This window comes from Macrotis lagotis, chromosome 1, assembly GCF_037893015.1.
Source record: "Macrotis lagotis isolate mMagLag1 chromosome 1, bilby.v1.9.chrom.fasta, whole genome shotgun sequence".
In the NCBI taxonomy this organism is placed as follows: domain Eukaryota; kingdom Metazoa; phylum Chordata; class Mammalia; order Peramelemorphia; family Peramelidae; genus Macrotis; species Macrotis lagotis.
The window spans coordinates 870,991,969-871,009,982 of NC_133658.1; the positions used below are offsets into that span (position 1 = coordinate 870,991,969).

Here is an 18,014-nt window from a genome sequence, read left to right on the forward strand (position 1 = left end):
CAACCCAATAACAGAATTCAAGAGCCTAGGACTCCTTCTGACTTCCTATCTAGGGCTCTTTCAACTTCATCATCACTGTGGAGAAGGCCCAGCCCTTTCCCTCCATTCATTCCATCCTGAAAAGCTGGTCCCCAGAGGCCTGTATTTCCTGTGTTGAATGGGGAAAGCCCTTCACATTTAAAGACTGAAGGGTTGGAAAACAGAGTAATGGACTTGAATCCAGGTGATCTGATCCTTCCACTGAATGGACATTCATTAAGTTCTTGCTGCAAGCCAGGCAGTATTGGGGATACCTCTGATGGAAACAAGAAACCAAAAACATCTCCTGACTTTTAGAAACCTGCTTGCAGGTCACTGAACTTCTCTTACCCTCATTTTTCTCATCAGCAGAATGGGGATAATAAGGCCTTGGGATGTTAAATTCTAGAGCTGAAAGAGACCCTTAAGTTCAACTGATCCAGCACCTTCTTTTTGCAACTGAAACTGAGACTCATATGGGGAGGGAGGGATGATTTTCCAAGATGAAACAGGTAATAAAGGTGAGAGGAGGAAGAGCAAGTTATGAAGGACTTTGGACAACCAACAGGGGAGGTAATAAGAAGCTCCTGGTGCTTTTTGAGGGGAGTGGGTAACTTGGTCAGCAGTTTGTATTAATATAGTGCTTTAGCTTGCAAAAACATATATGAACCTCCCAACAACCCCATGATATAAGTTCTATAAGTAATGTTATTCCAGTTTTACTGATGGGAAGACTGAGGCTCAGAAAAATCGACTTGGAAATGAATAAATAGCCCTTTCAGTCTTCGGGGTGACTGGCCCAGTGCCAGACCTTGTAGCTGACAGATGAGTTTCATTCCTATTTTGGTTCAGTTGGATTGATGGCTTGTCCTTGACCTGGGTTTTCCCAGCTTTCCTTAGTCCTGATTCTCCCTATCACCACCATCGCAGATTTAGAGCTGAAAGAAGTACAGGGATCTTCCAGGCTAATTCCCTTCTTTTACAGAGTAGGAAACCAAAGTTCAAAAGCTAAAGTGACTTGCCTGGATCCAGGCCCAGTGTAAGTTGAAGGAGAGAATCAGTATTAGATGCATCCTGACCCTTGGGAACATTATATATCCTTAGGTCCCCTCTTTGAGCCTCAGTTTCTATATCTGTAAAAGAAGGATAAAGATCCTTGAATAGCTTTCCTCCAGAACAGTTGGGAGAAAATTATTTTGTAAATAGAATCCTAGAATCTGGACTGAGCCTCAAATGGCATGTCTGACATCTTTTAATTTTGAAATGGTTTTAGTAATCTTTTATTTATTTATAGTACCTTTATTTCCAAAAAAAATGCCCTTACTCTCTTTCCTAGTCAGTCCATCCTTTTGAAACAAAGAATGAAAAGGAAAGGGGGGAAAAAACAGTCCAGCCAAATCTGCTAATGTATTCAAGATATCACACCCATAGGCTGCTTCCTCTGCAATGAGAGAAGAGAGGTTTTCCCCAAGTCTTTTTTCAGACCCAAGCTTGGTCATTATAATTACACAGTATGCAGAGTTTTTGGTTGTAGTACATTTTATTTACATTATAGTCATTGTGTGTATTGTTTTCCCAGCCCCCTAATTTTGAAGATGAGGCCCAAAGAGTAGAAACTTGCTCACTCTGGCTCAGAATGTTAGAACTTAGGCGTTAAGATCTCCTGACTCCATGTCCAGAGTCCTTTCCACCAAACTACTCAACTCCCTAAAGACTTAAAGTAGCAAATGTTGGTTATTCTGAACAACACACTTTCTGGATTGGGTAAAGTGGAAAGCAAATTTGCCTTCTAGACTAAAGGATTTTTTTTAAAGGCTTTTGTAAGGCAAATGGGGTTAAGTGGCTTGCCCAAGGCCACACAGCTAGGTAATTATTAAGTGTCTGAGACTGGATTTTAACCCAGGTACTCCTGACTCCAAGGCTGGTGCTTTATCCACTCCTCCACCTAGCCGCCCTAAGACTTAAGGAATTTAAAGGGAATTCATGTGTTGCATGAATTTGGAGTTGGAGGATCTAGGTTATAATCCTAGCTTTGGATTTTTTGCCTGTATGATCTTGGACAAGTCATCTAATTTGTCTGAACAACAGTTCTGTCCTCTAAATTGTAAGAGCCCCTTCCTGACCAACCCACAAACAATCAACCAGTGAACTTAGAGTAAGAGTCTACAAGGTGTTAGCCCTATGCTAAACTTGGGGATGGAAAGTTCAGAATGAGGGTAGCACCTGCTCTTGTGGAACTTATATTCTTCAGGGGGAAATGATATGATCCTATGAAAGGACTGCAGGTGGAAAATGTGATGGGAAGATTGCTTTCACCTGCTTCCCTCTTGCTTTGAAGCTTCTCCCCAAATCCTTCCAGAGATACCCTTAATACCAGAAAAAAAACAAAAATTAGCCAAAAAATTTCTTCATCAGGGCAATTAATTGACTAAGAAAGTCTAGTATGAAAGTCTAGCCTTCTGGCAGACCTCTAATCAGGACTTCAAACTGGCATCCTCCAAGTGGAAGCTTACTTATTTAGCTTTAAAATATGACTTTGAAAGTTTGGGTAGAAAAGCTTCCCACTGATATTCCACAAAGGAAAGTGGGCAGACACCAATAGCCTAGTCTAATGTATTGTTATTGAGTGGTTTGCCATTTCCTTCTCCAGCTGATTTTACAGATGAGGAAACTGAGGCAAACAGGGTCAAGTGATTTGTCCAAGGTCACACAGCTAGTTAGTGTCTGAGACCAGATTTGATCTTAGACATCCCAATTCTATGCTCCTTGGTGTCCCTAATACACCCCATCCAAGGTTTATTAAACCCATGCTACTTGAGATCCACTAGGTAGGTCACTTGCCTGGCATGTTTATAAAATAGCCCAGAGGAGCAGAGACATATTGGTATAATGTAAAGAACAGTGGATCTGGAGCCAGAAGCCCTGGGTTCAGGCTTCACCTCTACAATTGACTAAGCAGGTGACCAAAATCAAGTCACAGAAGCTGCGTTTCCTCATTTGTAAAATAGAAGGAACAGTGGGGCATGGTGGATAGAAACCCAATCCAGAAGTCAGGAAGTCCTAGATTCAAGTCCTGTCTCTGATATTCTGTCCCTGGCCAAGGCACTTATTTAACATTTCAGTGTAGCAAAAAAGCTCTCTAAATTGATTAAGTTCCCAAGACATTGCTTATCTGTATTGGTGGAGGGAATTTTCATACTTGGATTTTTCACTACCAGTGTAATAATTACAGGTCCAGACTCAAACAAAAATCCTTTAATCACCTGTCTCATGGGATTGTTATGAAAATCAAATGAGAGGATAATGTGCTTACATTAGCCAAGGCTGATGCACATCTAAGGTTTTTTTGTTGTCACGTAAACCGGAGAGAACAGCAGTAATTTCCATTTAAACATTAACTCTGTTTTCTATGGTACTGCAAGGTTTACCCCGAACACTTTCCTCAAGCCAATTTTGTAAGATGTGTAGCTCATTATTGTGACTTTATATAGGCTTTTCATCTGTAAAATGGGCAGAAAGTGGGAACAAGTTGGATTGTATGGCACAGTAAAGAAAACCTGTCAAATCTAGCCTCATACCTTTACTAACTTTTTCACCATAACTTCTGACAGCCTCAGTTTTTCTTCTGCAAAATGGGGATAATAACAACCTGTTTCACATGGTTGTTGATGAGGATCAAATGAGATAGACTTAAGGGCTAGATAAATGTTAGTTATTCTTAATTATCATTCCACCTCTTCGAAGGAATATGAAAAGTCATCTGACCAAAGCCATACCTAAACTATTACCTCTGCAACATCCCAGTCAAACAGACCTCTGCCTTTGACTAGAAGGAAATAGGGCAAAGATGGAGGAATGGGAGATCAGACATCATTTAAAGTGGTTGTGGTTGCGACTTCCTTTTATCTATGGTACATTTTTCTTTTTGACTAGTCCCATGTTTTCATCAGTATAGGGAACTTCTGGTGTGGTGAGGAACTTCCTCTACCAAAACAGGTCTGCACTTTCTTTTTCTCTTCTTGCAGCTTATTGTCCCAGATAATTGATCAGAGCACTGAGAGATTAAGCAATTTGCCCAGGGTCACCCAGCTAGTGTGGGTCTGTGGCTGGACTTGAAGTCAGATCTTCTGGACTTCAAGCCTATTACTCTCTGCCACTGAGACAGTCAGATATTACTATGAATAAAGTATTGGAGTCTGGAACTGAATTTGACTCAGCTACTTATTAGTTATGTGACCCTAGATAAGTCACTTTTAACCTCTCTTTGCCTCAGTTTCCTCATCTGTGAAATGGAGATACTAAAGGCACTTCCCTCTTTGAGGTATTGTGAGGATCAAACCTGAAAGCACTATATAAATGCTAGCTTATTATTATTATTATTATTATTATTATTATTATTATTATTATTATTACTCCAGGCTGCCTCATGATCCATTTTATGATGGGAAAACAGATATCTAGAGAAGTAGAGGCTACATCATATTTGGTGTCAGAGCTGACCCCAGCCTGGATCTTTTGGGAACTCAGTCCATTGCTCCAGCATCAGTTGTTATTTCAAAGACTTTTTGGAACATCTTTCATTTTATCTGAGGTCTATTAAAAAATAGAGAAGAAAAAATACCACTCAGAGAACTTACTTAATCAAAACAGGCCATTTGTCTTGAGTGCCCTCAGAGAGCTACTTTCCCCTAGTAGTTTGTGTTTATATGATTGTTTTGCCTTTTGCTAACGTAGAAGAGAGATTAGATTTGGTTTGCTTTACCCCAGAGGGCAGAACTGGGTGCAAGTTGGTAGGAGATAGAGTTTGGAGCCATATAAGGAAATACTTCCTAACAGTAAAAATTGTCCAAATACAGAATGCTGTCCGCTTCTTGGGAAGGTAGTGAATTCCCTGTATTGGTGGGTCTTCATAGGACAACAGGAAATACTTTCTAACAGATTCTGCCATTTCCTAGTTACATTCTCTTACCCTCAACTTTCTTTAATAAATTGGGAGGGGGGATTATTGCTTACACAATTTATCTCACAGTTGTGGGGAGAGCCCATCGTAAAATTGAAAGTGTTCAGAATTAGAAGTTGCTACTACTGAGTATAAGTGGGTGTGTGCATCATGGAAACTTGGGGAGGAAATACTTCTTTATATGTTCAGGGTGGAGACTCAGTGGGGTTTGCTGAGCCCAAGTGGTCAGGGGCTGCTTCCTCTGAAAGATCATCTGTGGCAGAGAGCCAGGCTTGTTTAGTACACCTCCATTTGGGGCTGCCTGATAGTGTGGGTATATTCTTTATTACCCTTTGTTCCATTGAGAAAACCAAGACCCAGAGAAATCATAACCTTCCCAGGAAAATGTAAATAGTTAATAGCAGAACTTAGATTCAAACTCAGGGCACCAGCTCCAAAACATAGTTTTCATACTACCAATCTTTGGCTGCAGTGTCCAAAAATAATCTTTTCTCATTCATTCACTTAATTCATTTACTTTACAATTCAGAGATGAATATAGAAGTGTACTGTAAGACCCCCTCCCGGCTCTGACATCTTGTGCTCTAAGGGCCCTCCCAGCGCTGACAATCCTGTATTCTAAGGGCCCTCCTAGCTCTGACATTCAGCGTTCTAAGGAACCTCCCAGCTCTGACATTCTGTGTTCTAAGGGTTCTCTCAGCTGTGACATCCTGTGTTTTAAGGGTCACCTAACTCTGATATTCTATGTTCTAAGGATCCTCCCAGCTCTGACATCCTGTGTTCTAAGGATCCTTCCAGCTCTGACATCCTGTGTTCTAAGGGCCCTCCTGGCTCTGACATTCTGTGTTCTGAGGGCCCTTTCAACTCTGACATTTTCTGTTCTGAGACCCCTCCCCACTAAGTAACCCCAACATACCTACCAGCACAAGCATTTTCTGCTCTAAAGCCTCTTCATTTAAGAATTTGTCCAGTCAGATCCTACTTAACTTTTAAGGTCAGAGCATGTCATTGTGAGGAACATGTTCACATTTCTTGACAAGATTATTATATCTAGCTGGTTGATTCCCCAATTTGATTTTTAAATATCCATTTCAATCTCCTTTCCCTCAATTATCATTTTTTTCAGGACCCAGAAAAATCAATATTCATCTGACTTCATACCTTTTGCAATATACTCTTATAATAAGTACATGTATAATTTTATACAAATACACACATGCCTATAGAATATTATATTTTACACAACTATACATGCATGTGTATGCATACATGTACATACAACATACATATGCATATGTATCTAAACTTTACATTTAGAAATTACATGAAGGAGCTTGGTACCTTCCCCAGTGATGAGCCTAATGCTCTGCACTCTGTGGATGCTAAATAAGTGTCAGTAAGTTGATGATGATGCTTGCCCTTCATTCTTGAAGAAGACCATGACATCAGGGAGGTGATGCCATGACAAGCACATGAATTGGATTTGAGTGAGGAGGCTGCTGTGCTAAGTCACCAGCCTCACTTTCTTCTCTGGAGCCATCTGGGTCCAGTGACCAGGTATGAATTAGGATGACTGGAGATGGCCTGGATGGGAGGCAATCAGGGTTAAGTGACTTGCCCAAGGTCACACAGCTGTAAGTGTTAAGTGTCTGAGACTGGATTCAAACTCCCATCCTCCTGACTTCAAGGCCAGTGCTCTCTCTACTTCACCACCTAGCTGACTATCAGTAAGTTAACAAGTCATCAGTAATGTTAACAAATTAACATTAATCATTTACTTTAAGTCAGTCACTGTACTAAGCTCCAAGGATACAAAGAAAGGCCAAAAACAAAGAAAAGGTCTTCAAGGAGGTCACATTCTAGGGAGGAAATCAGCATGCAGCAAACTAGTCCACATAAAGTATCTGCAGAATTGATGGCAGGTATTTATTCTTGAGGAGGAGTCATCCACTGGGGAGCCTGGCAGTAGCTTCCTATGGCAGATGGAACTTGAGCTGAATCCTCAAAAAAGATTCCTTCTTCGGTGTCTCAGGGAAATGAAGAGCTGGGATGATGAGGCAGATCATTCGAGACTTGGGGAAAATCAAGTGCAAAGGCTTAGAGATGAGAGATTGAATAGGTATGTGAGATTCTCCGAGTAGGCCTGTGTGGTTGAATATAAGAGTATGTGGAGAGACCTGAGACATAATTAAAAGAAGACTGGAAAGTTAGGAAGGCCCTAGGTTGTAAAGTGGGAAACTGAAGCCTTTCTAGTTGACCCCCAAGTCATTGGAGCTCATGGAGATCTGAAAGGTAACAAGGTCAGATCTTTGCTTTAGATCTTTGCAACCACCTTGGCAGTTAAGTGGAAGATGGATTGAGTGGTGGGTGGTTGTTGTTTTTTAAAAAAATTAATTGATTTGGGGGGGGTGCAAAGGGAGGGTGGAAGGAATTTATGTGATTTAAAAATATGCCTATGCATTGTGGATGAATGTTGAAAAATTTTCATAAAATGTAATTGGAAAAACAAAATAAAATATCTTTTAAAATTAAAATTGATTCACCAGAAGAGGAGCTAAATAAAAATTATAATCCCCTTTTTACAGATGAGAGAATTGAATTGATAAGTGTAGTGATTTAGCAAGAGAGGTTAGGTCAGGCCCAAGTCATCTGATTTTTAAATCCAATTCTCTTGTCCATCTATTGTCTTTTAAAACTCAACCCTAATATGGTAGGCTAACCTGAGCCAGAATTCAACTCCAGCATTCACCTCTGAGCTGTGCGGTGCCCAGGTAAGTCCCTTCTCTTCCTTGAAGCTTGGTTCCCTCATCTCTAAGGCTGATCATTCTTGATTTCTCTGTCTCCTGAATCATGGTGGGAAGCTCAACCTGCTCTAGGAAGGCAAGGGAGCCCCTCCTGTGGTTACTTCCCTGATTATTTTCCCAGTTCCTCAGCTCCATCCACATGTCCCTGCCTGTAAAACACGTTTGTGCTCCAAGCCCAGCTTAGTCAAGGGAGTCACTTCTGTAACTAAATATTTATCCTCTCATTAACGCATTGTTCCAGTGGTCTCTGAAAACCCTGGGAAACCAGAGGTTTGGGGACAAGTTCCCACCCAGGGCCAGGCTGGAAATAAGACTTGCCTAAGGGAGAGACAGGGCAGTTCTCATTCACTGTCTCTGTTCCCTGGCATGGTGTGCTAGCTCACTCTTCCCCAAAGTGGATCTGGGCAGCCTGCCATTGGTCTACCTAGTAGATTCCTGAACAGCCACAGAGCACATTTTCTGTGATCAAGGCTCCTTTATTTTTCAAACCTCTTCAGATATCTGGAATCAAAGTAATTGAGAGCTAAGTAGAGCTTGAAGGGGTCTTGGAACCTGGGATATCAGAACTGGAAGAATACCTTGGAACAGAATAACAAAATAAGAGCTTGGCCAGACTTTAGAACATAAAATGTCTGAACTGGGAGGGTCCTTAGGAGACAGACTTGTTAAGGCTGGAAGGGATCTCAGAACACAGAATATCAGAACTGGGAGAGACCTTGGAACAGAATATTAGAGAACATAGAATGTAAGAGCTTGGCTGGACCTTAGAATACAGAATGTAAAAGCCTGGAAAGACTTTAGAATATAGACTGTTAGAGCTAGGAGGGACCTTAGAATTATAGACTGACAGGGCTGGGAGGGACCTTAGATTTTAAAGATTTTATTTATTTTGAGTTTTACAATTTTACAATTTTCTCCCTAATCTTACTTTCCTTCTCCCACCAATTCATCAGTCTTTACATTGATCCAAATTGAGTGTGATGAGAGAGAAATCATATCCTTAAGGAAGAAACAAAGTATAAGAGATAGCAAGATCAGACAATAAGATATCAATTTTTTTTTCTAAATTAAAGGGAACAGTCCTTGAACTTTGTTCAAACTCCACTGTTCTTTATCTGGATACAGATGGTATTCTCCATTGCAGATAGCCCCAAATTATCCCTGATTGTTACACTGATGGAATGAGCAAGTCCATCAAGGTTGATCATTACCCCCATGTTCTGTTAGGGTGTACAGTGTTTTTCTGGTTCTAATTCCTGTGAGGGACCTTAGAACATAGACTATTAGGGCAGGGAAGGACCACCTTAGAACACAACTTTATCAAAGCTAGAAGAGGTCTTCGAATAAAGAATGTCAGACCTGGAAGGGACCTTAGAAGGAACAAAATGGTGGAGCTAAGAGACCATTTACTCCAACCCCCTTGGTTTACCAAGGAGTGGAGAGTCATAGACTAATCAATCAACAAATGTTTCTTCAACATCTGCTCTCTACTAGGCTCTGAGGGATACCAGTAGAAAGAAACAACTCTACTCCAAGGAAATTGCATTGTAATGGATGTCAAGCAGTCTGCTTCAGATCACCCATTGAATTATTGGAGTCTCCTGACTCCCAAGTGAGAGATTTTTCCATAATACCCATTCTCTGCTGTTGTATCTCCTCTTCCCATCAAAAAGACTTGTGCATTTTAAGTTGGTTCTTCCTAAGGCAATGATCTTTAGGGGGGTGGGGGTAGGGGACACAGCTTTTCCCTTGGGATGACCAAGCTTGATCAGCTACAGCAGCCTTCTTTCTCCATCCCCAAGGAGAGAGCCTACATCTTCCATATTAGCACCATGCTCACTAACTGTTGGGGACCAGCCCAGAAACCAGCTCTCTCTTAGCCAGGCAATATGTGCCAGGAGATGAAGGGATGTTGCAGAGGTTAAAAATTCTATTTTCAAATCCCCTAAGCAACTCTTTTCCTGGAACTCAGATTTTTTAATTTAATTCTGACTTTTCCTAATTTAATTTCACTGGGTATGCCATCTGTTCAGGTTTAAATTTATTTCAGCTCAGTTTAGGCAGAGAAGCTCTGTTGCAGCACCTCTAGTGGTAGCACCGTGTAATGGACTTTGGTCGTTCAAGGTTGGAGGAAAATGAGAAAATATTTAATATGTGTATTTTTTATTTTAAAATTTTTTTGTTGAATTTTAATTGAGTTTCTATAGCAGCTGAAAGTGTGCAAAGTTCTTTCCTCTTAACAAACCTTGAAGGGACATAGTTGCAGGTTTTATTTTTGGCATCTTATAGATAAAGAGATTGATGTTCAGAGAAGAAACAACATGCTGTGCCACTTGGTGTCAGAGAAGGGATTAGAATACAGGATGAAATTAGATCTGTTGTACTATATAACCCAGTATGGATGCTCTGGCTGCTTTACAAAACTTTGGAGGGCAGAGAGAAGGACCAGGGCTCCTGATACCGGATAGCTCCAGGGAGGCTTGCAGGGAGGTCAAAAGAAACAGACATGGTTGGAGGGAAGAATAAAGACAATAATGTTTACTTTTCCATGTCACTTGATGATTTATAAAGTGGCACCTTCCCTGTGAGGTTCTAGTCGACTATCATTGTAGACCGTTTTACAGACACTGAATCTGAAACCCAGAGATGAGAACTGGTCTTACAAGATATTTTGCCGGGTACTTAAGTCCAGTGCTTTTTTCCTTGTGGAAGGGAAGAGAGAAAATCAGAGAGTAAACAGAGAGCAAATGATTGGGATTGGAAGGATGCTAGTCAGGCACCTCCATACTGGTACTGCTCAGTCCCTCTGGAGTAGTTTGCTATTTCCTTCTCCAATTCATTTTACAGATGAGGAAATTGAAGCAAACTGTGAAGTGACTGGTCCAGAGTCACATAACTAGTGATGATGTTAAATTTGAACTCAGAGGAGTCTTCCTGACTCCAGGCCAGGCTCTAGGCACTATGGAAACCCTGACTGTTCCAATAGAAATAATGATAACCAACATTTAAATACTAAACTAAACTTTGAAAAGTTCTTTACTTGAACTTGACTTCAGAACAACCTGTGAAGACTATATTATCACCTCCATTTTACAGAAACGGAGCCTCAGAGAACCTCATGATCCTGTAGACAAAAAGCAAAAGATATGAATTTAAACCCAGGTATTTCTGCCTCCAGTTCAGAATCTTTTGGCTGCCTCTCACACCAAGCTATAGAATGCACTGATGAAATTAAGAATGGATGAACCCTTGGGGTGGGCTAGGTGTCAGTAGTGGATAAAGCACCGACCCTGGAGTCAGGAATACCTGGGTTCAAATCCTGTCTCAGACACTTAATAATTACCCAGCTGTGTGGCCTTGGGCAAGCCACTTAACCCCGTTTGCCCTGCAAAAATCTAAAAAGAACAAAACAAACAAACAAACAAAAAGAATGGATGAACTCAGCATTAGCCCAGTACTTGGCCTAATGCTTAATAAATGGCTATTGAATTGAATTGAAGAACTTAAAGCAAAGGAGCCAGACTTGTGAGAAATTTGCTTATTTCTAGACAAAGAAGTATCTTTCCTCAGTTCTACATTTTTAGGTTCTTGGATTCTCTCAATTCTTCTTTTGGGACTTTTAGATCTGAGTTTCATTTTGAAGAGAAATAAATACCGTTCCCTTAATTAAGTGAGGTTCCTCATGGTCATTACCCAGAAAAAGTAGGAGGAAGAGGAGAGGCAGTGTGGTGTTAGTAAGACCTGGGTTCCAAGTCTTTAACACCTGATGTTAAGAGAAATGAGGCAAAGAATGACCTCCTTTACCTAGTCAAAAGAAATCGATCTGGGAAGGAAGACCCTCGGGTTTTTGAGTGGGACTTGGACCTATTGTTAGTCATAGGGTCACACAATCTTTTTATTTTATTTTATTTTATTTTATGTTTTTGCAAGGCAAATGGGGCTTGCCCAAGGCCACACAGCTGGGTAATTATTAAGTGTCTGAGGTCGGATTTGAACCCAGGTACTCCTGACTCCAGGGCTGGTGCTTTATCTACTGTGCCACCTAGCTGCCCCGAGGAGGGAAGAATCTTAAAAATACAGATTGTCAAAACTAGGAGAGACCTTGGTATAGAACATCTGAGCTGGGAGGACCCTTCTACATAGAATGTTGGAGAGGGGAGGGAGTGATTACATTTATTATCATTTGGGAGGGATCTTAGAACAAGGAATGTCAGTGCTGTAAAAGAGAATAAAGACCTTCCAGCATAATCCTCCTATTTCTTACCTGGCCTCAGTCAAACTGGGAAAGACCCCAGCTTTAAGAGACCAAGGTCTCCCACTGCATCCAGTTCACTAGTATGAAATGACATCACTTTCCTGATGTCATGGTCCTCCTTTTTTTTTCTTTGTTTTTTGAAAGGCAATGACTTGCTAAGGTCACATAGGAAATTTTTAATAATTACCTGAGTGTCTGAGGCAGGATTTGAACTCAGGCCCTCCTGACTCCAGGGCCAGTGTTCTATCTACTGCACCACCTAGCCACCACTTCTTTCAGAATGAGGAACAAATAACAACAGCCACCTGTCTTTAATTACTGAATGATTGTTGCCTCAGTCAAACTGAGACCTGGGAAAAATCCTTAACTTAAAAAGACCAAGGTCTCCCACTACATCCAGGGCCAAACAGTTTTCCTGATCCATATTTCACCTCTGGATCTAGATGACTCTGGAGGAGAAAGTGATACTGGCAACTTTTCACAGTATTCCCTCACTTAAATCCAATTCATTTACTTGTCATGACATCACATCCCTGATGTCATGGTCCTCTTTGAGAATGAAGGCCGAGCAGCAAACAACTCTGTAGTAGACACTGTGTTAACAAATACAAAGAAAGACCAAAAAAATAGTCCCTATTCTCAAGGAGCTCATAGTCCAGTGGTGGAGATAGCAAACAAAGAGCAATATACTAACAAGATGTACTTAGAAAAATGGACATAAAATTGGAAGAGATGAGCTTTAAGAGCACTTGGGAAAGGTAGCATTTTAATTAGGACTTAAAGGAAGCCAGGAGGTTGAGTTAAGGAAGGAAAGGATTCTAGGGATGGGAACATCCAGAGAAAATATCCAGATCTGGGAAATGGAGCATCTTAGGTCTTATTTGAGGTCAGTGTCACTGGATAGCAGAAGGTGGTATAAAAAGATTAGGAAGAGAGGGCGAGTCTGGGTTATGATGAGTGTCAAACATCAGAGGATGTTGTATTTTATCCTGGAGATAATGGGGCTGGACATAATTCACAGCTGTGCTTTAGGAAGATTAGCTTGATAGCTGAGTGGAGAGTGGACTATAGTGGGGTGAGACCTGAGGTAGGAAGGAAGGGGAGACCAATTTCTACCCTTCTGACTAGGTAGTATTTGCTGGCACTCCTGGTCATAGAATTTAGCAGACAAGTGAGCACTTGATGATGATGATGGCTTTTTTGTCCTTCATTCTTGAAAAAGGACCTTACTTTCTCTTCTGGAGATAATTGGCTCCTGTGATTGGATATGAATCAGGATGATTGGAGATGGTCCTGGATGGGAGGCAGTCAAGGTTAAGTGACTTGCCCAAGGTCACACAACTAGTAAGTCTCAAGTATCTGAGGCTAGAATTGAACTCAGTTCCTCCTGACTCCAGGGCTGGTGCTCTATCCACTGATTAGCCTGCCCCTAATTGAGCACTTAGTTGTGGATAGAAGCCTAGACTAAGTACAAGATGCTGCTGTTATATTTAAATGAGACCAGGTCCCCAATTTTCAGGAGTTTCCTTTCTAGTAGGGTTTGAAAGATTAGATACAAAGGCAGGTAATCACAATATACATTCTGGATAAGTGCAATTGGAAAGGGCCAGAAAAATTCATAGATGAAGTCCTATGGAACAGTCACCTTATTGAATTGGGGGGGATCTGAAAAACGATTATAAATTTCATGTTGGAAGAGACTTCAAATGTGTTGAATCTAGTCCAATCCTCCCATTTCACAGATGAGGAAGCTGAAACCCAAGGTCCCATTGATAAGGTGCAGAACCAGTATTCAGATCTACTTGCTCAAACTCAAACTCTGGTCCAGTGTTCTTTCTACTGCTACATATAAGAGATCCCATCTGGGCTATACTTCCATTCATCAAATAAAGAAAGCATTCCAGTCGTTTGTAATAACATGAGTGAAGGCAGGAAAGCTAGAAAATGCAGGGCATGTTTGGGGGCAGGGAGCTGACCAGTTTGGTGTGATCATAGAGTGTGTGAAAGGAAGAAACAGGAGAGAAAGTTTGGAGTGGTTTGAATGCTTGTAGAGGGAGTTGAACTTTTCTCAGTAGCAATGGGGAGCTGCTGAAGAGTTTGGGTACATGTGGAAGATGGATTGGAAGAGGGTGAGAGTAGAGGCAGAAGAACCTGTTAGAGACCAGCCATTCGGAGTGCTTTGGTGACCTCCAGCACAATCACACCTAATCAGGACCGTGGCTGGGCTGCCAAGACAAACAACTATATTTTATGTGGCCTGTGGTCATAACTGGTGGCTCTTAAGCTGCCAGTCATTTTTATAGCCTTGCTTGGGCCTCATAGTGCTATGTACACAAATGTTTCCATATGGCCCGGTGGCCTTATGACTTTTAGAGAAACACTGATTACAGAGGCCCCAGCCTTTATGGGGAGCAGCTGCAGCTAGGCTAGAGGAGAAGCCAGAATTCCTTGGGCCTTCATCCTCAGACTGGTCCCAGGCTATCTGAAAAGAGAACCTTAGCAGACCTGTCCAGAAGGAAAGTGGGCTGCTTAATCTGTAGTGAGTTTACCATCATTGAAGACATACAAGTGAAGAATAAATAATGATTTTTTTTTGGTTCAACTCAATTGCGACCTTAATCATGAAGCTTCTCATCTTTCCACTTCCCCCACAACACACACACACATTTCACTGTTAGAGCCTTGCCCTAGATATATTTTGCAATTTTTTTTGACCCAGACCTCCTTATTTTACAATTGGAGAATAGGAGACCCCTTCCCTCCTGAGCTTACATGAATTATCCAAGATTACCCAGGTGGGTTTACATCAGATGACAGTTTCAAGGCCAGGTTAGATTGGGTAGTGCCTGGGTGTTTCTGGGATGGAGCCCCACAGTTCCATCTGAAGGGGACGAGGACTTCCAGCTGGTTGCCGGGTGCACTTCCCTTTATTGTGACGCCCTTCCTGTTTAGGTCAGAGTCCATTTGGCTGGTAATTCTTGGTGTTCTGATTAAAATAGGCTGTTCTTCCCACTCCCCTCCTCTCCTCTCCCATTTTTGGTTACTCCCAAGAACCCAGATCAGTGATTCACTGATGGGTGAATCCAGGATCATCTGTGGGTGAATCCAGGATCATCTGAGGATGGTTAGCCTAGAGATAAGAAGACACAGAGGGAAACCTAAGAGCCATTATCAGGTATCTGAAGGGTAGCTGGGGAAGGAGGGATTAGAGTTGTTGAATTTTGCTCCACAGGACTGGACTGGGGTGGGAGAAAGAAGAGTTTCGATGAAGAGGAACTTAGATTGACCTAACCAATAACAGCTGTCCCAGGGTGGATGCATCCGCTGGGGAGGGGGCCAGTAGCTTTCACTTCACTGATGATTTCAGTGCCTGCTTACTTGGGATATTATAGAGGGGAGAGGAATACAGTGGGGTAGGGATGAGGGAGAGGAAGATTAGAGAGAAATAGCTCACATAATTGGGGTTTGCAAGTAGCAGTGAGGAGAGTGGTTGACACTTGAACCTAACTCAGAGAGAGAGACAAATAGACAGACCAAGCTGGATAAAAGTATATTTCACTTAGCAGCAAAGTCAGGAAGACTTCTCTTCTTGGGTTTAAATCCAGCCTCATCTGTTTTCTAGCAATGGGATCCTGGGCAAGTCATTTAACCCTGTTTACCTCAGTTTCATCTTTTGTAAACTAAGTTGGAGAATGAAATGGGAAACCACATCAGCATCTCTGCCAAGAAAACCCCAGATGGGAACATCAGGAGTTGGACAGGACTGAACAAAAAATAAGCAAAAAAAAAAAAAATAAGGATGTACAAAAAACATTTATAGCTGTTTTCAGTGGCAAAGAACTCAAAACTGATAGGTTATCCATCATTTGGGGAATGGCTGAACAAGCTATGGTATATTGATGAATTGGAATGCTTTTGTGAAAATAAAGGGAATGGGGGTGGCTAGGTAGCACAGTAGATAGAGCACCGGCCCTGGAGTCAGGAGTACCCGAGTTCAAATCCGGCCTCAGACATTTAATAATTACCTAGCTGTGTGGCCTTGGGCAAGCCACTTAACCCCATTGCCTAGCAAAAAATAAAAAAAGAAGAAAATAAAGGGAATGGTTCCAGAGAAATCTGGGAAAACTTACATGAACTGATGCAAAGTGAAGATAAAACCAGGAGAACAATTTATATAATGACAACCATATTGTAAAGACAGGCTATTAAAAAAAGCTGACAGTCATAATTTGCCCTGATTTCAGAGGACTAGGAATGCAACATGAAACTTCCCCACCTCCTTATGGATAGGTAAAAGTCTCAGAACATGGAAGCAAATGTTGGGGGGCAGGGGGATGTGGCCAGTTCAGAAATTTGTTTTTCTTGACTTTATGTGTTTGTAGCAGTTTTCTTTCTCTTTTTTTAGTGGGGGGATAGGGTGGGGAGAAGGTTAGGGAAGGGAGGAAGTCATATCTTTGTTGATGGAAAAAAATTAATTAGAAAACATTCCTCTGTCTACATTCTGATGGGGAAGATGGCATGTACATTATATAATATAAATATATGTTACATTAGAGACAGCATAGTGGAGTGAGAGCTGGTCTTCAAACCAGAAAGACCTGAGCTCATGTCCTACCTGGCCTCAATGACTCTGGTTGAATCACTTATCCTATCCATGCTACAAGCAGCTCATTGAGACTTTCACTTACAGGAAAGGTGCAAATCTGTAATAGAGGGCATGTCCTCCTCCTGAAATTCCTGTATTAATGAAATCACAGAGCCCATTTTCTTTCTTTTTATATATAAATACTTTATTGGTTTTTCCAACTACATACAATGGTAGTTTCTACCAATCATTTTTCTTTGCAAGGTTGAGTTTTATAATTTTTCTCCCTCCCTCCTTTCCCTTCTCCCTCCTCCCCAATAGAAGGCAATCTGATATAGGACAGAGACCATTTTCTATCCCTATTTCTTTCATTGTTGTTTTTATTCAGTTATAGCCAACTTTTTGTGACCCCAAAGACTTTATAGCATGCCAGACCCTCTAATCTCACCAAGTTTGTCCAAGCTCATATTTGTTGTTCCCATAATACTATCTATCCATCTAATTTTCTATCATCCTCTTTTCCTTTTGCCTTTAATCTTCTCAACATCAGGGACTTTTCCAATGAGTCCAATCTTCTCCTTATATGATCAAAGTATTTAAGTTTCAACTTCAGTATTTGACCTTCCAATGAATAGTCTGAATTAATTTCTTTAAGAATTGACTGATTTGATCTCCTTGCTGACCAAGGAACACTCAAAAGCCTATTTGGGCATCACAGTTTGAAAGTGTTGATTAATATAGAGTAGATGGAAGATGTTAAGTTAGTAGTTGGACCTTTCCCCACTCTAAGAGTCTATGGCTCTGTACATTAAATTCAGCAAATATTAAGTACCTACTGTTTGCCCAGTACCGTGCTGGACACTGGGAGAGGGACTGAGTTTATTGAAATAATGACTCCTGTCTTCATGGAAATCATAGATAGGCAGGGGAAAGGTTATACAAGTACTGATGACCCTAATACAAAACCTATTTATTTAATGAGTTAAAATAGGACCTGTGATTTCAACAGTGTGGTGGAGCTCCCTAATGTGCACACCACCTCCAACTGAGACTGATTGGACTATTTGTGACTTAATCTTAGGAGGTTATCTGGCGGACTAGGTGACTTTTCCAGGCTCACAAAGCTCATATATCTGAGGCTAGACTTGAACTCACATCTCCCTGGCCTTTAACCATTCTGCCATGCTGTCTCTCACACAAAATATTACACAACAGATATATAATGTAGAAAAAGCCTGGTAAAGGCTAAGAGGGAACTTAGTCTTTCTGGAGGTATCAGGAGTGGTGAGGCTTTCTGGGATGATGGGGGGGAGGAGGAATAATAGTTCACATTAACTTAATACTTCCCTTACAACCTTAAAAATAGGAAATGCAGATATTATCCCATTTCAT

General features: G+C 41.2%; 1 protein-coding gene across 4 annotated transcripts in view; it reads left to right on the forward strand.

The window, feature by feature from the left end:
• ECE1 (endothelin converting enzyme 1) overlaps positions 1-18,014 on the forward strand; it is a 178,397-nt gene that overhangs the window by 87,991 nt on the left and 72,392 nt on the right. The window contains exon 1 of one of the 4 annotated variants that reach the window (XM_074218210.1): positions 11,833-15,212. The exons of the other annotated variants lie outside the window; for them this stretch is intronic. Within the exon in view, the coding sequence (XP_074074311.1) occupies positions 15,159-15,212 (54 nt within the window). The 5' untranslated portion in view covers positions 11,833-15,158. Of the gene's footprint in view, positions 1-11,832; positions 15,213-18,014 lie in introns of those variants that run through there. 4 annotated transcript variants of the gene reach the window in all.